This window comes from Ptiloglossa arizonensis, chromosome 12 (assembly GCF_051014685.1).
Source record: "Ptiloglossa arizonensis isolate GNS036 chromosome 12, iyPtiAriz1_principal, whole genome shotgun sequence".
Classification (NCBI taxonomy): domain Eukaryota; kingdom Metazoa; phylum Arthropoda; class Insecta; order Hymenoptera; family Colletidae; genus Ptiloglossa; species Ptiloglossa arizonensis.
Genome location: NC_135059.1, coordinates 7,082,156 through 7,105,144, shown reverse-complemented (window position 1 = coordinate 7,105,144; position 22,989 = coordinate 7,082,156). Strand labels below are relative to the sequence as shown.

General features: G+C 42.7%; 1 protein-coding gene across 1 annotated transcript in view; it reads right to left on the bottom strand.

Moving 5' to 3' along the window:
* Nucleotides 1–21,743, bottom strand: part of LOC143153199 (kin of IRRE-like protein 3) — a 72,717-nt gene extending 50,974 nt beyond the window's left edge. The window contains exon 1 of the mRNA XM_076324143.1: nucleotides 21,310–21,743. Coding sequence (XP_076180258.1) covers nucleotides 21,310–21,355 — 46 coding nt within the window. The 5' untranslated portion in view covers nucleotides 21,356–21,743. The remainder of the gene's footprint in view (nucleotides 1–21,309) is intronic.
* Nucleotides 21,744–22,989: the final 1,246 nt, after the last annotated feature.

Genomic DNA, 22,989 nt, shown 5'->3' with positions numbered 1-22,989 from the left:
GCGGAGGTGGGGTGCAATTATAGCCGGCGATATTACTTTTACGATTATAAATTCCATTAATACATCAGGCTACGTAGGTTCGTAGCGTTATAATACCGTTAAAATTATACTAATAAATCGTCATACTAATCCCGCCGTTAGCGTCTACCGGTGCTCGTTTTATCGACAACGTTTGCCGTTTCGCGGTAAGTCCGCATGGGCAGTTGCGGAAAATGCCCTGCACACCTGCCGGCCCCCGGACCTGTTTAGGCGGTCACTGAGTTACAATACCGGACGATGGAGTTCAATCCAAGCATGTAGAATATTTCTTGGCGCTCCAAAGACAAATTCGAACGTGTCGGCCATGGTTTACCGTGACTGAGGGACGAGCAAAGCGGGAACAGAGACGGAAAGGAAGCTGGAGAGAAATGAGCCTTCGTACGGGTCTGATGGTGGACTCGGGGCTGACAAGAGGACCGTGTCACCACGCGTATACGATTTTAACGTTCGTGCACAGACGAAACATGAAAAATATTTTCAAGTAGTCCACGAATACGTTGCTTGAACGGTGAATAATTTACGAGATGTTAACGCGTTGAGTAAGATACCTCTCACTCAATTTTTTCTATTTCAATTTCACCTTCTTGTTTCTGGGTTTTTAACGACCCAAAGATATTTTCGCATTCCTCGCTCTTACATCGTTGGTACAATTTTCCCGAGTATCTTAGGATCTAGAGAAACTTTTGCATTGCTCATTTATATCGTTGGTATAACTCTTCGGGGTCTTCTCTGACCCAGATACCTTTGCACAGGGGTGTCCCGATCGTCATCGGTCGATTTCAATTTCGCGTTATTTTTAAAACGTCCAACCGATTGACCCGAAACTCCACATGTGTCATCTGGACGGATGGGAAATTAATCATGGAAAAGTACACGGTGAAAGTGTGTGTGTGAAAATTATTCAGGTGATCTCTTTCGTGGTCGTCCAAACCGTTGATGGTGCAAACGTTGAGAATATCTTTGATGTTTCTTCGAACTGTGAGTAGAAATATTGAATAGTTTGTTGGTGTACTTGTTATTCTGTAGAGTTGTTAACAGCATTAACGAAGCGTTTACGATTATTAGAGTTCATGCCTTGTAAGCGTTTCAGAGAAACCTTGTAAGTTCGAAGCGATGGTCACCGGTGACCGCCATGGGCATACAACGTGTTACTAAACGACGATAGTAATTCACTCGATGGTTTCTCGAGTATTACCATACTCGAGTTATATACCTATAACGATACAATTCGTTCCTGGTTTTGGCGATTTTATTCTAGAAATTGAGTTTTTTTATCTCAATCCGAGAACGAGCTCTTTACATATTGCACGGGCTCGAAACGAGTCATCCACTAATGATAATGAAAATTTTCTACACTTTCCGCGATACCTTCCCGAGAGTATCGTCACTGAGTTTGCGAGGTTTTTCCGGTGAAAATGAATCCAAACACGACCTCGTTCGTGTTATTTTGAATTAATAACGAGTAGTTCGAGTCATTTGTGAAAAACTTTCAATTACGCGAAAAATTTACAATTACGCGCGATTAAAAGTAATACGAGTAACGTTTATGGACTTATTTTCATTGATAGAGCCTCATGAAACCGTTGATAAAGCTTCCCGGAAAATATAATGAGGAATATAAAATTTTAATCTTCGTTACTTTGATGATTAATCTCTTTGAGGGATCGTAGTATACCCAATAATGATAGGAATGTTTCATGTCGTTATATCGAGTGAAAAATCGTTATAATAATTAATTATCGTTCTTACGCGAATCCAACAGGTACGATCAAAGCTTCTTAACCGTGGCAGATTTCTTCTTTTTTTAAATTTTGTTTGAATTTATATAGAACGTGATATTAAAGTACGTAAAAGTATTCAAAGATTATTCCCGATTTTTAGCACTATTATAATTTGGAAAATAATTTGTACAGATTGTTTCGAGAATCGGTTTCATACTTTGACTCATTGGCATTTCGATACGACTTGATACGGATAATTGTTTATGTTTACGAAACGAAAGCATCGTTCTTTGCTTAATCCAGAATAAGAACATTTTATTCACAGTTTCTTATAATGTTCGTTCACTTGCGAATAAAACGTTCGTCGTTAATATTGACCGTTCCTCGTTTTCGAAATTGGTGGCTCGTTAGAAAATAAAAAAGTAACAGAGAACCACTGGTAAATTGGTATCGATACGTTTTACTTTTAGTACATCGGATAATTGAATCTCGGTTAATTGAGATCCTACTTTAATAATGATAATAATGAATATAATTAACGAAAATTGAGATAAAATAACTATGGTGAATGCATATTTCTCTACAAGAATTCACGATGGTGTATTCGCTACAGCTGATATTTAAATAATAAATTCTTTTAACAATACATTTGTATAATTAGAAAATAAACAGGCAATGTTTATTCCTCTTGCACACAATATTGAAATTATTCCGTGAACGAGAAACTTGAATTCGAGTCGAACAAGGTTAGATTAGGTCGCCATACGACCAGAATTTAAAATGATATTTCGAATCAGTGAATCGGAATTCAGAACAGCTTTCCACAGTTCTTCGTCTCGAGGTGTTCTAGGGGTGATTCGATGGTTGCTCGAAACGTGTATACAGGATGTTTTAGAAGCATAGGTCAAGACTCGACTGATACTTTTTTTTTTAAATATCTAATTAATGAATTATAAAAGATTATGTATTCGAATTTAATTACTATTATAAATTTAATATATAATTATATTGTACAAATAATTTATATGGTTAATACAAGTCGAGAAAATAAAAAAAGACTTAACAGAAATTTGCATACGTCCAACACGATTAGTTCCCGGACCTGTGTTCGTTAAGATATTTTCGTTTAATTTTACAAAGTCTATCGAATAATTGGTAACTGATTGCGAAACTCTACAAAGGATGAATCATTTCTGATCCTTTGACAGAGATCTTGCTTCGTAACGTGATATGCAACACTCGTGGTAAAATATGTAACTTTATGACCAAAGATAACTGAACATTTCTGTACAGAGTATTTCAGAGAAAGGGCACTTGCTCGAGTGGCAATTTCCCAACTAACGATTCAAGCAGAGGTACGAGAAATTATTCAAAATTGATTTGAAACTATTCACGAGACACCTGGTATTTCCAAGCGAGTGCAGTAGCATATTTTAAAGCACAAGGTAGACATTTTAAACATTTTCTTCGATCGTCCACAACTCGAAAACTAAGATAGGACACGAGTTTGTACATTTTTTACTCGGTGTGTAAATTCTAACCCTGATGCACAGACATATATTTTTTAAAGATCCTGTTTAATTTGAGCACTGTCCCGTTCAAAAGCCACTCGATTAGATCACACGATCTCACTGCGCAGCAATAAGTCATTCCCCGGTTCAACGCGGCGTCATCGAGTTCCCGTCGTAGCAAATTCGATCTCGTAAACGTAGTCGGGAAGTCGATGAGTTTACAAATCAATTTTTAATGTCTGACAAATGAATGCGAACTGACGGGAAGCATTCGGAGCTCGCTCGCGCGGTTAGAGTTTCCGTTATTAATAAACAGTCAGGACTTTTTCCATATGGCGAGACCTCTGACCCCTCACCTGGTCCACGGGCAAGCCTATCTAAACACATCCGATGACGCTGAACCGATCCACCCACGAGCAACAGCGTGCCGGTGAATAGGCTGCGGGTTTGTATAGTTCAGTGACTCCCAAATTTCCAAAATTCAGACCGACAAATACGGGTATTCGGGGCGAAAAAAATGTTACGAAATAATTGATGCCTCGTTGCAACACCGAGAGTGCATTCTCTACCGATTCCCGATCGATCGATCGCGTTTCGCGGCGGACGAAAATCGTGCTCCATCGACCGATCGCTGCGGCGCTCGTCATAATTTCAACCGTGTACGGTATCATCGTGAAAAAATCCACCGAGAACGTGCCATAAATTATTGTCGTACGACGTCACGTTCTCGAGATATTCGACTTGAAAGTTTGTCCCGGTGGCGGTGCAACGCGGGCGCGCGCGAGCGAGCGAACGAACTAGCGAGCGCGCGCACGTTGCATTTCGACATCGATTTCCTCGCAAACGAAGCGTCGTGCGAGAAAACGTCGTTCCACGTTTTCGACGTGTTTTTTCACGAAGAATTAATTTTCCGTAACGGTGGATCGCGACACGGACCGGTTTGAGAGCCACTGGGCGCGGGGACACACGTGAAATTTTTCCAGCGTCACGGTACACCGCGTGCGGCTGAAATGCACCGGCAGATGGTACTCGTCATACATGGGCGTGCCACGGCGGGCCGCTTTAATCGCTTAAAATCGTCGTTAATTGAAAATGAGTCAATTTACGCGTAACACGAGACCGCCGCGGCTGGGTGACGTCGCGTCGGATGAACGCACCGCCGAAACGTCGTCGTCCTTGGGACAACAATCCTCGAACATCCGGCGCGGCGAGCACGATGATGGGCGTGTTTTTTTCGTCGAACGACTTTTTTCACGGACCACTGTTTTCGAAATTAACGCGCTAAATATACAAGGTGTCCCCGTTACGATCCACCCGGTCGAATGTTGCACGAACGAACTCGCGAGATACGGAAAAAATATCACGAAATTCATAAAAGGCAGACAGGCGGCCGGCCGGCCGGTCGGGTCGTTGCGTCGAAAATTAAAATTTACTTCGAAGCTGTAAACGATTAAAAAGAAAACCCTGGCCAGGAAAAAATAAATTGATAGAGAATTTCAGCGGGGGCTCGTTCGATTAAATTTTGCACGGAATTCGGAATTAATAAAAATCTGACGTTTTTAACCGGTACACTGATCACGATACCTCCCTCAAATTTGCATGCATGCATTCTCTCTGTCCCAATCGGGCAAATTGGCACGGTGTAAAAATAGGAGCCATGGCTTTTTATCGGCGACCGAATAGAAAAATGCAAATCGCGGTAACGTTTCGATAATCTTCGATCTTCGAGCGATCCATCGATGCTAGGAAAATGAAAACAATGGCGCGAGAAAGAAAACTTTGGCGCGAAAATCAAAATCAATATAAGAGAAGAAGCTTACGGTGGAAGTTTCTTTTCCTCCGCTCGTCTTCTCTGCCCTTTTATATCACGATTGTTAAACAAAACATCGCGATCTTACGAGGACCCGGATCAACCTTCGATTAAAACTCGAAACGTTATCGCGGCTTGTATTTTCGCGTTACATCGCCGATAAAAAAGAAAAACCGTTAGAAAGTTTTTACGATTTTTGTTATTAACGGCAACCGTAACCTCGCCAACGTTTCTCAAAGTACTGGTTACACCTGACGTAACACAGATCGAAGGAGTGGCCTTGAGCTGCCAGTTAATTTCGCCTCGACCGGTGCAAGAGTGGGGGAAGCTTTTATCGTTGGAAGGCCGCGCGTCACTTCACCGATTCCTCGTATTTCCGTGCACTCGGTGTGCAATCAATTTCGGTGAAATTTTAAACGGATATTTACGTACCTGTAACCCTTCTTTTGAACCGAAGAGTTCAATTTCGGCGTGCAATTTCGTTCACCTTTCGTACGCGTACCGAGACGTGGAAACACGACCCCGTCGCGCCGTTCGATTGTTTTCGAAATTAACGCGCGGAACGTACGGGTGAAATATCGAAAAAAAATCTCGGTTTTGATCGACGATTTGTCGGACGATATCGCGAGGGTGCGTGTTTTATCCACGAAACGAGATCTCGCGTTTATCGAGACTCTCGCGAACGTTCGTGGAGTTTCGCCCGGTTTCAGAGCGATTGGCGGAATAAAATAAGCGAGACGAATAAACGGCGCCGCGCACGGCCGGGTTTTGTTATTGCGCGCTGGCTAATGGAAGTACTATTTTTCTTTTCTCCCGTTCCTTTTTTTTCTTTTTTTTTTTCATTTTAATGAAAATTCATTCGCGTCTAGCACCGGCGCTCTAGTAATTTGTCCGCCGGTTTCAGCGGATCAATAACCTACTTTTGTGATTAATATATGCAGCGTACCGGCCACGATTATTCGAATATTCGCTTTATTACAAGTTACAGTCACTGGAAGGATGGACACGTTTCTTTCCACGTACTCGTAACAATACGCGAATATAAAATAAAATCTATTCGAATTCTAAATTTACGCGTATTCGTTATCATCGATCTTTAATTCCCTTGAATTCTTTATTCTTTTTTTTTTCGATTTTAGTACGTACCGAAACGTTATTGGTATATTTCATAGGTCGCGGATTGTACGTTTATATCGTGTTATCGAGAATTAAAAATAATTGGAGTCATTGTTTATAATAACGAAACTTTACCTTTCCCCCGATGCTCGTTAGAGTCGAGTTTAGTAAGACTATGAAATTCGCAGGGGAGTTCTTCGCGGATATACTTATGTATTTTATTACCACGCTCATTATCTATCATAATTTATTATTAGTGGTATACGAGTAAGTGTACGTATTACTTTATAGATAATGAAGTAAAACGCAATTTATAATATAAAAGAAGGATAAGAATGTAATAATAACGAGAACGATATGTTACGAGATAAGATATACCAGTCTGAAAAATGCGGATTTGCGAAGAAAACGTTGAAAATTTTCGTCTTGTAAATATCAACAATATCGTCAATTTCACGAACTCGAGGAAATCCTTGTGCACGAGTACTTCCGGCGTATGCTCTGAGAAACTATTTTTGAAAATGATCAGAAAACCTCCTGGAAGCACTTGTCGAGGTAGGTGATGCTTTCGCGAGCGTGGGTCTGCTCTGACCCACGCTTGGTCGACAATAGATTGAAACAAGTAATAACGGGACATCCTTCTCGGTGAAGTGATCGATGACGGATCGAGAACCGGCGGAAAAAGGGATCGAGATCGGATGGCCATCTGGTGGCGAGTGCCGGAGTTACCGCTAACTGGTCAAAGTAACTTTCTAACGATAGATGACGGGAAATTTGCAAGCAGCGAGACCTAACGAACCCGTCCGATATCACCAGTCTCTCCCGTGGACTCTCAATCATGGAATATTACTTCCCCGTAAACCGCGCCGTCGTGCACCATCGACGCGGATAGCCGGGAAACCCGATTCTCCTCGAAATTCCATCCCCCCTTCCTCCCCCACCGATCGTAGTTTTCCAGCCGAGCGCCACCTGGCTTGGTCGAAATATCATCGGTTAATTCTTTCACGGAAGAACAGATGCAATCAAACTTTCGAGCGATCCCCACGTTCCCTGTTGCCACGATGGAAACTTGTAAACGGGTCGAGGAGTCTCTTTCCAGAAGTGTCGCTTCGGTGTGCGCTTGTTCGTTCATCGTCGAGGACGATCCTCGCGCGTATGTCTGCCCGCCGTACGAGACCCGTCCGCGGTCTGCGGTTTCTCCGTATCGTTCCAGGGATACCAACCCCCCTCGATGGAATTACTTCCGTGTTTAGAAAACAAACGGGAGAGCCCTCGGCGAGCATCGTCGCTCTCCTCCAGACGGGAAACACGCACGTGCCACGCGTGCGCGCCTTCTGTTCTAAATATTTTCCTCGCCGCTCCTAACAACCCCCCTTCTCCCGCTATCTTTGGTGTTCTGTTGATTCTACGATCGAAGGAGGACGCGTCAGAGGTAACGGGATACCACCGTGTAGGGTGTACGAGATCCTGTTTAACCCTTGTGGTCATAATCGAGTACCAGGGTAACCATTTGTACACTTCTTCGAACGATTGGGCTCTTGTCGGGATATCGCGAAACCACCCCAGATCTCCATTCTTTGAACATATCGTTCTTGAACAGATTGACGTTTCGCGAAGAAACATTTTAAGCAACTAATGTTCAAACTGTTGTATGGGTGATGGTACAGCCGAAATTCCCCGTATAAGAGAAAATATGTACAATGAAAGGAATTATGAACAGAAGTTTTATAAAGAAGTTGTACATATAGGTAAACTAACGCGAGAATGAGACGAACGATTGATTTTTCCATGAGAATATATATATCGTTTCTACTGTGAAAAAATACCGTGTACACTCGAAACGTTAGTAAACACGTCTGCGGAGTACCAATGCAAAATAATCTACGGTTCCTTTCATAAAAAATCATAACGAAGCCCAATGAAAAGTTAAGAAATACCCTCTTAACCGGATAAGGTGAAACAAAAGAAATACTTCGACAGGAAGTAGCGGGAAATCGTGGAAATAACGAGATATGAGAAATCGATCGTTCGAACAGACTTTACCTATTATCGACGCCCGATGAAGCACCGGTTCGGTGTTTGTCAACCTGTGGGTCGCGACCTAAAAGTGGGTCGCGGAACTATCCGTAGTAGGTCGTAAAACTGCGTCTATCGATAAGATTTGAAATCTTTGCGAAAAGAAAATGATTGAAAATATAAACCGAAGATAAATCGGTTTTCTTATCCGTTTCCTCAATGTGATTGTACCGTACAATAAACATAAAGTACTGACTTCTTCTTTCGCGAATATTTTCCTCCAAACTGATCTCCTTTGAGTAATATAAATACTATCATTTCTTAATCTCTTTATAATTATATTGTCCAGTATACAGTTTGACAATGTTGAGAATCTTTTTAAAGGAGAACGACAAAACTGATTGAATCAAAATGGACATATTTGTGTAGAAGTACCGAGTTCCTATTGTCCGTCAGTGATAAAAAGGCAAAAGAGTATTTACATCCCCACTCTAAGCTACAGTTTACCAGTTCTCCCACCATTGTCGCTACTGGCCGCTGTCGAGTTTCTTTACCGTCCTCGACCAATAGCGACGATGCACGATGGAGGAGGAACTGGTATAAGAAACTAAAGTGGGGATAAACGTTCGTTTGCCTTCTTGTCGATAACGAACAGTACATAGCCGAAACAATGGATCACTTTAGCAGAAGGTAGACGAGAATCGTGGAAATAACGACCGGTTGAACAAATTTTACTTATTATCCCTTGTAGATAAATTATAATCCAGTAATGCATTATAAGAAACAAAGTCAACTGGAAACTCAAGGTCACTTCCTCGATTCCAGATGGCACGACATCTACTTATGTCGTACCAGTTTGCTCGATTTGGGAGAGCGAAAACGCGTGTATGTAAATTCGTAGGAAGATCGAGGCCAGTATCTCCGTGAAAAATTTCAAGTTTTTAATAATTCTGAATCTCTCATAAAACCGAGTTAAACGAGGGAAGCCTCGGTTAAAATTCTCTGTCAATTTTTTTCAAACGCTTTTTTCAAGATCTCTCTCTACCTGCCTCGTTGGTCTTTTCTGAATTTTAGCGACGATCCACGTTCAAAGAGCGTGCCAAAGAACACCGACTAAGTACAAAATCAGTGAGAAAAAGCTTAAAGCTTCTCTGTGCGGAACACTAAAGATTTAACGAGAATCTAGGATAGCGCTACTGTTGGGAACTTTTACAGTAGAGCATGTTGCATGGTGTTTCGTAATACGTGAACAGTGGCGTGAAAAAACGGAGAACGTTTGGAATCGTATTATTTTCAAATTAAACGATTTCCGTCGCTTAACAATTCTGTGTACGAGTAGAGACCACGCAAACGACGTCGTAATTGTTCGTTAATATGTAAAACAAGTTACCGACAAACTCAAACTGTTGCCAACAATCCGAAACTCTTTCAACACACCGAACACAGTCTACGATGAAGTATACCTAACCTTCGGGTTAAGCTAAGGCTAATTAATTTTAGTAGTGCCTTCACGATGGACAACACAGTTATCGCAAAACTGGGGAACTTGCAACTGTAATACAGTAATACCCGCTTTCGAGTGACTCTTTTCATTCTGAATTCAAGCGAGGGAATTATCCTCATCTCTGTTTAAGTTTGTACGGCACGAATGGGACCGGATTTCATTTACCAATGAAAATTGAAATTTTTCTACTTTTCATTAAATTTTTGCGACAATATTCGGTTAAAATAATTTTAACGATTTACTTTCCGGCCACGATTTCGATCATTTTGTTGGAAAATAGTTAAGTTATAAACGGGACGACTCGATATTATAGTCCCTGGACTTCATTGAGTGTGCTGATCTTGGAAAGTAGGAAAGTTTCGCAAAATTGAACAGAGACATCTAGATTTCGAAGTCGAAAACACCAAAAACTTCTATCCAGACAAAAATCTAGATTTCAGAACAATAGAAACTTCTATCCGGGCAAAAATGTAGATTTCGAAGTCGGATACAGCAGAGACTTCTATCCGGACAAAAATGTAGATTTCGAAGTCAAATACAGCAGAGACTTCTATCCGGGCAAAAATGTAGAGGTTGAAGTCAGATACAGCAGAAACTTCTATCCAGACAAAAATCTAGATTTCGAAACAGTAGAAACTTCTATCCGTACAAACATCTAGATTTCGAAGTCGGATACAGCAGAAACTTCTATCCGGGCAAAAATCTAGAGTTTGAAATCAGAAACTTCTATCCAGACAAACATCTAGATTTCGAAGTTGGATACAGCAGGGACATCTATCCGGGCAAAAATCTAGATTTCAAAGTCGGAAACACCCGATTCGAACTGTTCGAAACGATTTGGAACCCCTCCCCCCTGTTTCGACCACGCCACTCAAATCTTGCAACGTACAGAATTGAGTGGCCATCAGCCGGCAGTAACAACAGGGAGAGAGCGTCGATTTTCGTTATCAACCCCCGTGGCGCTTTCCACGTTTACGAGGGGGTGAGTACGCGTTAGAAGGGCAGAGTGGGGCGTGTGGTGTGTGGTCCGATGCGTGTAGCGTGGCCGTAAACAAGCGTGCAACTTTCACGAGGACTTTACGCGGCCATTACAGCGACCCATTTCCTGACACGCGGTTCACGAGCACCTACACCCTCTTGCACGCCTAAGCTTCGTAAGATAATTGTTCATCAGGGAGGTTCGAGTGTCAAGCCGCGGTCGCGTTAATGCAGCTGCACGTGAAACGGTGCACGTGAAACGGCGCACGCTGCGCGTTCGTTTATCGCGGCGAGATCAATCTGCGATACCAGCCGCGCGTCCCAATTTTCGGAACACGATTCGTCTTTCTATCTGTCCGCCATACTTTCCTCCAACACCGTGCAGGGTATCGCCTGTCCACCGCACTCACGGTCGCCATTAACCTCCGTAACGTTCTCGTTCGTCTTTATGCAGCTCGCGTCGTCGCGCGCTAATCCCCGCTTTCGAGTGACAATTTTCAGCCCGGATTCAAGTAACGAAATCGTCAGCAGCTGCGCGCACCGTACAAACTCTTGCCGGTGAATACCACAATTTGAAATTCGTAAGCAGAATCGTGAGCGTTCATCAAAAGAGATAAATTGTACAAAAATATCAACGAAAAGAAACGTTCGAATCGACAATATTTTTCCTCGATAAGAACTTCCTTGTGCGCACAATAGTTTCAAAGATGAGAAGTTGGAACTTCATCGGGTAGCTTCGATCCCTGAACTTGAGCTAGCACCGTCCAAAGTAAATATTCCTTATTTTCGAGCGCTACGGAGACCAGCAAAATTTCCATGAAAATCGGAGAAATGTGGACACCTTTCTTGTCACAACGCTCGGTTAACTCTTGCATTAGCGTGTCGCGTGGAGGTTACCGTTGAAATGTATTATATTGTTTTAATGTAAACGGTCGACGAGCGTTTCGACCGTATTCCAACAGGTGCTTACATCTTCGTTCGTGAAAGGGATAGTTTGATCTTCGCGCGACAAAAAACCAAGCGGAGCCGCGAACCTGCTTTGTACGCCGTCCGAGTGTGCCGGAAAGAGCGAAAAAGTAAACGCGAGGAATCTCTCCTACCGATTTACATACGTATTATTATTATTATTATTATCTTCGACGAACAAACGAATCTTCAATTTCCACCGTTCGAGCGGGCACACCGATCGCGAGCAATTCGTCGACACTGTGTACAGATTACGCGGTGGAAATCGATATCAGGCACTCGTTTTTCGCTATTATCGTTAATGCGATGTCGCAAGAGGAACATCGCTCGCCACCGATGATGCTCGCGCTTAATATCCAACCGAACGGTTTCATGGATTTTAATGGAATTGCCGCGAGAATAGGATATATCGGCCAACTGAATACACCCCCTCCACCCACCCACCCACCGTTTAAACGACTCGATTCGAATCAAAAGGAAGCCGTATTGAAAAGCGAAACACACATGTCGACCAATCGTTCGCGTCATTAAGCCATTCGGGTTAAGTGGCTTTCTGTTTTCTTCGTTTTTCTGTAATCGTACGTATCTTCCATCCGCGCAACATTATTTTTCAACGATGACGCTGCTATCGAGTGGATGACACCAATTGTTTTAACGATAACCGAACGGGCCAACTGTTACTTGTTGCGAAATTCTTTTCAACATTACTCGATTGTTGATCGTGACAACATTACAGATTGTGAACGGTCTTGTAAGTATTTGTCTACAATATTCACGGAGAATTAAGAAAATAGACAACTAACGGTACCGGTAAATTAATTTGCCCTTTCCCCGCCTAACTTCGAAGAAACGTAACACGTTCAACATAGGTTGGTTCCAGCGTTAAGTAACGTCCACGCGTTTACACGATGAATACATTTACCTCCGCAACGATTATTCATGGTACGAATTGAATCGAATTCATGCTACGATTCTCGACGTTCGTTCTCGACGATTTCCAACCACCGTGGACTCGAAGTGTACCGTGACGCGGGTGATATTTTTATTAGAAAATTTTCTTAAAATAATCTACCTACCACATCCGCGACCGATTTCGTTTTAACGCTTTACGGGACGATTAACGGCAGCTGTCGAAAAATATTGCACGTATAATTTGACACCGACACGACGTAGCGCGAGGAAGACCCCGCGGTTTCAAGAGCTTTCAATATTGCATTATTATTGCAAAAAAAAAAAAAACCGCGCCAAGTTTATATTTAGACGAACTCTCACGCCGGGCGAAACGTCCGTAAATATCGTCGTGCATGTTTAATAAATGCGCGTCTGAATTACACGGAGATCGTAGACATCACCGTGTCTCCCCTAATCCTGAGGACTCGTACAGCGCGAGTCACGCAACTGGGACGACGACTCGTGTCTCTCTCTCGAAACGAAAAGAAGAAAAGAAAAGAAAAGAAAAAAAAATACCTTACAGAGAATAAAGGTACTCGAACGGTACTGTAAGATCCATTTCCCTATGACATCACTTTTTTCCACGAGTGCAACGACGCAGCTGCAAAGAGTAATTGCACTTATGCAAAAACCGAGGTCGCGGAAAGATACATCTCGTTATAGCGTTCAACTTTTTCTCCCCCCGTCATTTTTTGCTGTTCGCGGGCGAGAGACAGGGCCCGCCCCAATTGCGTGACTCACCCCGTATGAAACAATTTTTCTTTCTTTCTTTCTTTTTTTTTTCCTTTCTTTCTCTCTTCTTTCAAGTCTGGTATCATACCTCCCCCGTTCCTCCCAAGCTCGTGAGCGTGCCGCTGGTGCGTTAAAGGGACCCCCGTTCTCGTTCCGACGTCATCCGACGGACCGTTTGATGGTGTCTCGGTACAAAAGGCTCGGAGGCGCAGGGTTCAGAGACGTTGCGTCGCGGTGCGATAAAAGCGGTAATTGAACGTTATTACGAGGCGTCTTTCCCTCGCCCGGTCCCAGACACCGTAATTCTTCGGGGGTCCGTAAACGGACGGAAAACGCGGTCGACGTTGGGAAAATAAACCCGGCCGGGGGGACAGTCGTTCCTCGTTTGCGTTTCTCATAAGCGGTCGGCCCTGTTTCCACCGAGCTGGACCGTGAAGGAAGGGAAGAAAAAAGAAAAGAAAAGAAGAAAGAAAGAAAAAAAAGAAACGAACGAACAGAGGGAAAGAAAAGCGCGAGGACGCGGTGGATTGACGGTGGAGGGAGGGGATGGTTTCGGCCGAGTGGGGGGTTAGAGTAGAGGTGGAGGGTGCCTCTTTAATATTTGCTCGCTGCATCCAGCGGACTCTCCGGGGAAGATCGATGCGCGACTGTGACCTCCTTCTCTCGCCAAGTGTTAAATTAAATTATTATGAACATTATCGTTAAGCAGTGAAGATATCGCGGAATCGTTCCGACCGACACCTGTACACGCCGTGATACGAACGCGGGATATCGAAACGAAACGAGAGACTGGGCTTGGGGAATCTATGCCCTCTCGAATAAATAATTGGGGCATCTTCGAAGGTGTCGGGTGAGTTTTCTTTCCTTTTTTTTTTTTTCTTTTTGGAACAATAGCGCGATGAATCGTGTTGGTCGATTGACTTTTTAATAGTGTAGTACGTTACGAAGTCAACACGAGAGAATTACCCTTCTTCGAGGGTAAGAGTTGACGATAGGTGTCTTTAATTTTTGGGTCACCAGCGACCCGGAAGTCTTCTAGCTTTGCGGAAAGTCGACGCAAGTGTTAAACGGTATTGCACCGAGTGTTTGCGTAATAGAATATTTTTTTTCGAATTGATTTCGGTAGTCGATGAGATTTGCCAGTTTTCAAAATTCTTTTAACAATCTGTACGTAGCGTAAAGTCGATACGAGTGTTAAAAGGTGTTAAAAGGTGTTGTGCGATAGGATTTCTTTTTTTTTTCAAGTTGATTCTGTTAATTGGTTAATGGTCTTTGTTGTGGAATTTTTGATAAGCTTATCGTTGAATGTAATTTTTAATTTTTTAACGAAAAATTGTATCTCTTCGCTGAATATACAGAAAATCGGAAAAGTACAATTTAAATTACTTCGGAGCCACGATGTGTACGTTTCGGAGCGAATTGCCAAATTATCGCACTTAAATTTTCATTGTTACTTTAATTGCTTTTTGCGCATTTGGTTCCAGAGAAAGTTCACGTTCCAAATTTCGAACCGTTTCAACGGTTCCAGATTCGCAACCACTCGCTTCAATATTCTACAGAAGGGTAAATTTTTCAAATTTTGCAACGAAACGTAGAGAATAGATTCTCAAAATAATGCACTCTAACAAAAAAAAAAGAAAAAATACAAGAACATGAAACAGAGCCCTTGATCTAAAATGACTGGACATAAAAGAAAAACACTTCTGGCAGCTGAAAAGTAGAAAAACTAATTATTTACGAATGTTCGTTTAGAAGAATCGCGGCAACAATTCCACAAACCCAAACCACGTGAATTTTTAGCCCAGTAAGCTAATCATCGTTACGTTAATTAGTTCTTTTTCAAGCCGTGTTGTCGTCTACTATTTTTCAAACTTTCCTGACCGTGACCCACTGTGGGAATCACATTTCGCATCGTGACCCAGTAAACGTGCAACGCACACTATAACGTAAACACGGCAGAGTCGGTGTCCAATATTATTTCATTTAACGATACACAATACGCGGGTAAATGATTCGCGATAAACAATAGAGAAACGAAAGTAGTGAATACTATATTTCGCGCGACGAGCGCGCCCGTTGATTTGTAACACGATTCGAACACGAACAATGGTACACTTCGTACACGTAACGATCTACACGTAACTTCTTGAAATCGTTCCTCGCTAAAAACCTTCCTAGCACCGAAAAATCGTTCGCATTCGCAAACTGGACCATCGATTCGCGGGACGTTGATAATCGAACAGATCTTCGGTCTCGATTCGAGATCGATTACGCGACCAATGGCTCTAAAAAAAAACGCCACCGACCCTCGGTTGTTGTCGTTGTATACAAGAGCGGCTCGAGGCCGTCGCTAGCGCGTCGGTTCGCAGGAAGATCGCGCTACGAGATGCATAATTCTCCCGGGGCGCCATTAAATTATATTAATCCACTTCCATCAGGAAATTGGAGCTCGCAACGAGCGCGGTCGGCGCGGCGTTGCTCTCGACACCGCGACCGACCGCTCCATCCTCGCTGCTTATCGATCTATACGCGATACGCTTCTTATCCGTTGATCGGATCGCCGGTGTCTCGCGATTCGGCACCGGTCTCCCTTCCGTTATCGGGGACGCGCGTTTCCGGAAAGATCACGGACCCGACGGGACGCCCGTGGCGGCGAAAGCAACCGGAAAAACCGAACGCCAAGCTGGTAATTGGGTCGAACACCGGAGAGCCCCAGGGCTCGAGAGAGCTTCCGACGGCTCGCGGTGTCGCGGTCTTGTTTATCCAGTATCGCGAAATGAGTTTTGAAACGAGGAACCAGGAGCACGGTCCGGGGGACCGGTTGCGGGAAAACGCGTGCGGAAGAATCGTTGGACGGAATCGCGAGAACCCGGAGACAGGAGGGTAGCAAGGAGTACCTGTTATCTGCAACGAACTCGTGGAGCTCGATACGGGTCACGAAGATCCGTGGGACTCTTTCTATGAATTTCTTCGGGGTTTATCCTACCTCGAGTATTCAAATACTGGGGTACGGTTGGAACAGTGACGGTCACTCGTGCGCGACCAATCCAATGATTAGGTTCGAGAGATACCTGGAACACTGAGGTATCGTATTCTGGGTTGTTCGGAAAGTGATTTCGTTTTCCAAAATGGAAAGTATATCATTTAATGGAATGTTTGTACGCTCTAAAAAAAATCGTGTTTCATTTTCACTGGAAAAAAAATGAAATCACTTTATGGACAATCCGATAGAGTGCCTGTGAGAAGTCTACGAGAATCCCAGAGATCCGCGAGACCTCTCCCATGATCTGTTTCATGTCGAACACTCGTAAACACAATACGTCGAATACTAGAACATTGGGTACATTTTTAACGGTGATTGTTATTTATCCATAACGAGTACGAGGGTTCTGGGTTAGGTCTGAGAGATACCAGAAACGTCGACGTAACAAGGGTGATCTGTTATCTGCAACGAGTATGTTGAGTCCCAACGCGTATAGTTGGGACAGTGAAAGTCATTTATGCACCACGAGGGTTATTGGATTGATTCGAAAAGTACTAGAAACGCTGGACCACGAAGGAGAATCTGTCGTCTGCGATTAACTTACCGATGTCGAATAATCAAATATTGGCTACATTTGGAACAGTGAAAGTCGTTTATGCATAACGAGTAGGAGGGTTATTGGATGGATTCGGGTGGTACTAGGGATCTTCGAGCAGGGCGGCAAATCTGTTATCCGTAATGAACTTACCGATATCTACGGGGACTCTTTCCTTGATTTCTGTTTGTTCAAGGTTTGTACGTCGAATACTCAAATATTAGATATATCTGGGACAGTGAAAGTGATTTGTGCATAAGAACGAGGAGTGTTATTGGATGAATTTGGGAGACACTAGAGACATTCATGTAGAAAGGGATCTATTATTTGCAATGAACTTCGCTGTAGAAGGTTTAGTGGGGTTCCTTCCTTGATTTCCGTATTGTTCGTGGTTTAAACGTCGAATGTTCAAATATTAGCTGTTTTTGGAACAGCATTGGGTAGATTTTGAAGATATTTGAAAATATTACTGGACATTTCTTTGATTTGGCCTAGGTTTGTAGGCCGAAGTTGCCACAAGTATCAGATCAGTGAAAGTAAGATCAGATTCGAGATTCCGAATACACCGTGGCAAGAAAGCGAACACGTTATCAGCAACGAACATAGTTAGTATTAACATTCGTGGAACTCCTTTCCCGATATCTGTTTCTTCGAGGTTCAAACTTAACGTATGCTCAAATATTACTTATACTTGGAACAGTGAAGGTGAATTATGCACAACGAGCAGAAGGATCATCGGACGGATTTCAGAGACACTGGAAACGTTGAAGTTGAAAAGTGAACACGTTATTCACGATGAACTAACTCTAGTGTCTCTGCCTGTGAGATTTCCTGATTTCGAGATTTATACATATTGTATCGAAAACTCAAACATTAGCTAAATTTAGAACAGTACGGTCTGTGAGCAAAGAGAGGAAAGATTATTGAATATATTCGAGAAATTTCGAGATACTGCTCCGGAATGGAGAACTTGTTATCAACGAGGAACACGGTATTCTTTTTTCGTGATTCTTCTTCGTTCAAGGTTCATATATCGAAAACCCAAATAGGGTAATTGCACCTAATAACGCTTAACACGTACCCACTATAGCCACTCGCAATATCTCGCGAACAAAGTAGTAACATCTGTTGATAAGGAACTAGCGGCTAAATGTGTGTTGAAGAACATACTATGTAGAATTTCAACGTCATGTGAGCGACGAGTAGCGGAGAGATATGCATGTATTTCAGTGAATCTTGATAACGTAACAATTTATGGAATCGTGTCAATTTTACATCACATGGTGAAAAGGGAGGTCTAAAAATTCTACAAAAGGCATGAATATTTACAGGTACTATGTAATTAATAACGTGCTCGAACAATTTAATGGATTTCAACAATTTTGTTAATGGAAATAGTTTTTTTTTATTTTTGGATAGCGTGCACTCAATACCGCCTACCAACGGTATTCACAATACCATCTAGGCAACGATAAAATAAATAAACGAGTGCAGAGCTATCGAGTTGAATTTTGTTTATCCGAAATGCAAACGCGGTCTTCTCGGAGAATAAAATAATTTCAGATTCTATTTTTTGATTTTTACGATAGACATTTTTTTGAAACGCGATATCATTAAAAATAATTTGCCAGTTGCCTCCAACGTATTCATACGGTTAAAAGTAATAAATACACGTATAAACAGAACCGTGAAGGCTCATAAATACACGAATTAATCGATATTTCTCGAACAGACGGTATCGATATGCACTTTTTCAAGATTGCGATTTAAATCGATTGAACAATTTTTAACTTCAACAGTTTTCACATACTGTTCAAGAAACACATATAATTCCTCTTTAATCCGAAACTAGTTACATACAAAAGTATCGATTACCTTTTAATTAAGAACAATTTCAACTTTTGTGTGCAGAATTATCAACTATTAATTCAATTGGAACATTGCAAGCGATTTATGAACATTGACGAGTGTTATTCGATAAATTTGCAAATAACTGGAGACACTGGAGTAAACAGAACGTATTGTCTGTGAAAAACATATCTCTAGTTGCTAGAATCTTTCTCTCTTTTGATCTAAGCTTGTATGTCGAGGAATCGAGTCATTTGATATATGTAGGTCGTTGCAAATTATCGATTCATAGTGAACAGGAAGCTTATTCGATAGATTTGCGAAAAGCTGAAGGTACTGAAATAGAACGAGAAACATGTGTGTGACAAACTTGCTGATATCTTCACAGGTTAAATATTTTCCTTGATTTAGTAATAATTTGTACAATGAGAACGACTCAAATATTAATCGTATAACAGTGTAAGCGAATTATAAACGAATATGACGAGAATTATGAGAATTATTCGATAATTTACGAATAGTCTTTGATGCGGGTTAAGATAAAAAAATGTTTAATAAAATGAGCAGAATTATCGAATAGATTTGCCAAAAAAGGAGACATTGAAATAGTAATGAACCTGTCGATGTCTCCATGCGCGAGACTATTTTCTTACTCACTTTTTGTTTCATATACATACGTTAGAAACGATTGAAATATTAGCTGTGCGTAGAACAGAGAAAGTTTTGATCCTTACAATAACCAAACAAACGTACGACGAACAAGAAGGTCGTTGGACAGAATTGTGAGTTGTGACATTGAACTGTAATAGCAGGGCGAGTTATTCGCGATCAATTGTTTACTTTTGATTTTCTTTCGTTCGGAGCCGATACGTTCAGATATTTCGTGTAATAGGATTCCGAAGGATTTTCAATGAATTCTCTTACAGAGAATAACAAATACGACTTTGTCGCGGCAATACTTAAAGATTTAAGATTTCTTTGCCAAACGAAAATCTTGCATCGCGAAAGGGAATACATTATACAATAAATTTATTTCATTTTTGCATACGAGGAGGTTTTTCCTCGTTTCTTTGCGCACGGATGATACATTGCAGACATCTTCAATATTTTAGAAAGCAGCAAGGATAATGGTTTATGAAACACGCGAAGAAAAATGTCGAGAGACTCGATCGAGAAATGTCTGAACATTTTGAGATCCCTTCGTTGCACCGAGTGTAAAAAGAAATAGATTTTTTTAGTTTGTACGCGTGACATTTGTTTCGTTCTGTACAACGCAAGGATCATCGATGAATCTCATTAATTTGCGAGAGAAGCGAAAAGATGGACAACAGCCGAACAGTTTCGAGATATAATTATTTTTCTTTGCGATTTTTGAACCACGAGCGCATTTCTCGAGACCAACTGATTGCGACTCCGTTCATACAAGCAGACACAAAATTTAATGGTACTCGGTTCAAGGATACCTGACAATTTTAAGACCCATTTACGAAGCTACCCGACGAAGCTACCTAATTACAAAAGAGAAACTAGAGTATGTTTCTAAAACGATGTCAACTACCACAGACCGTACGAAAACAGAGAGGAATCTTTCTAATATTTGGGACAACCGAAAAAAGATTTAGCGGTTTTCGTGAAACGAAAAATTCATCCGGAACTCTCTGAGGCTCCGCGACGACCATTTTAAGGTTAGACATCGATGAATCGTCGATTGAGACCAATCGAACCGATGCAATGTACAAGATTAATTATGAAAAGTGTAATAAATTACACACACGAGAGACAAAGGGGCGATTACGCTAACAGAATTTATAAACACGGAATAGAACATTCCATACATCGGACTAACGAAACGTACCAGGGTGTAAAATTCTAAACGGTTTAAGAAATGTTTAATTCCTAGCCATTTTATCGCTACCATTGGAGAAATACATTTCTATTCGAGTAGTTCGTGCAACGATCGGGGCTGAAGCGCGGGGCTGAAACGTTGAAAGTGCTTAGAATTATTTTACTTGGCTTTGTTCGAGCGTTAAAATTGATCGTCTGGAATATCTCGAGAAAGGTCGGGAAAAGACGCTGAAAACTCGGCCGAGCCATTCGAAACGAAAGTTCCACGCGTGAAAGTCGTCGCGACCTTATCTATGAATAATAATTTCTTTGTCCCACCCCGGACGTAAATACGCCGAGTCGACGCAGTTTTCCCCGATCGTTTCGAAAACTCGGTAAATGCGCCACGAACTCGCGGAAGCCTTCGATCGACGTTGCGGCGCGCGAAAAAGAAAAAAAAAAAAATCTCAAGAACGTTACCCGGATTATCGAACAAACGGCGGCCCGAACTCGTCCTAGCGGAATTTTTAATGCGGCCGGACGCACGCTATCCTCCCGCTCCCCAACTGCCGCATAGAGTGACACAGCACGCCGTCGACGTCTGCATCGACGATTCGACCGACTGAAAACCCTCTTTCCGTTCGCGGCACGCGACGAATGCATCGACTGCTCTGTCGTTCCTCGTAAAAATTTCAACGCGGATAGATACACTCACCGGTTACGACGAGACAGGTCAGCAGCAACCCGAGTTTCCAATCCATGACGATCGTGGTCGTTGATAGCCGTCAGTTCACTACGAATCGTTCGATGGTAAACGGAGAGCCACTAGCACCGATTAGTCACTGTGTTAAAAGTCCACGGTGCGGTCGAAGTGTTCACAGTCGGGCACTCGGTTGTATCGCGGTAGTCACCGGACGAAGCAACCCAGCACAGGTAAGAACCGAGAGCACCTTGTCGCGTCTGGAAAAGGGAGGTGACGGCGGTCGGCCACGGGGCTGAAGAGGTCTGCGGGACTCCCCTTGACCTCTCCCTCTCACGAGTAGTCGCACGCGTGACGATCGCGCGAGAGGCACGCGTCGCGAGGAAACAGCCGCTGCCGGCCAGGCATTTGGGCAGAACCGTGTGTGCCGCGCGACGATCGCGTGTCCAAGTGCACCCGCTGCCAACTAATGCCGCCCTCTCGTCGCTTCTACCCCCACTACGACCGCTGACTCCTAGCCCCTACGCCCCACTCCTCGACAGCTCGAACCCCCACCCTTCGTCCCGCTGACGCGCGTCGACCGGAGAGGCAACAGCGCCGTACGTTCGCACGAACGTCCACGAAAACGACCGACCGACTGTGCGGGAGTTGCGCCCCACGCGCGACCCTCTACGACCACCTGGTGGTGGTAATGACGCGCGACTGGTGGTGGTTCAGGGGCGGTCCTCGGTGGACCGGTTCCCCTCGAATATTCGTCCGGAAAATTGGCCGGTTTCGTGAGTCAACGGGCACTCTTGCGGCCCGCGGGCTGCTGAACCGGACACGTTGTCCAACCCTTACCGCCACGCGAGTAAATTAACCCTTAACCCTCGCCCGACCATCGTTGAGTCATTTGAGTGCACGTTCTTCGGCGATGTCCATTTTTCGATCGATTTACCAGAGAATCGAGACCCTTTCTCGCGCGTTACCGATTTCAACGCGAATCGATTCCATGAATCGCGAAAATCGATCATACCACGCGATAAAAGCAAACGTTCGTGCAGGGGCTTAAACGTCTCCTTAATTTGACATTGCTAAAGGATTATTGGAAAATACATAGAATTATTAATTCCTCGTTGAGCGTCGTTATCGGGTAGTATCTGCTAATTATAGGAAATGTCCATTTCAGCGGAACAATTATTTTCAGATAAGGGTAATAGAGGATCGACGATTCCGACCGAATATTATCTAATTACCTGCAAGTTTTCATTATTTTTGAATTCGTACGATAAACAGCGATGTTTCACTGTTTTAAATTTCATAAATCGACTTCTTTTTTTTTAACTAAATGAGTAAGTTCAATTTATCGGTCTACAAATAAAATACGAGTCTAATCGTTTTTAAGAGTATTCTAGTAATTTAGGTAAAAAGACTTCCTCCTGCTTTCTTCCAAAAAAACCACAAACTGTATATGATTTTTTGTAAATAAAAATAATAAAAATTGCACAAGTCGTGCAATGTTCGATAAAGTGCGTTTTGACGAACTGATCCGAATGGCTGACGTCATTTCGATCGTTCAACGTACACGAAAGGGAAAAAACAAAAAAGCATCTTGATTAGTACGAAAGTGGAGACGGAGCGAACCACGGAAAGAAAAATCTCAAAAATGAAAAAAAAAAAAGAAGAGAAGCGGGCTTTTGAAGTTTGAACATCCAT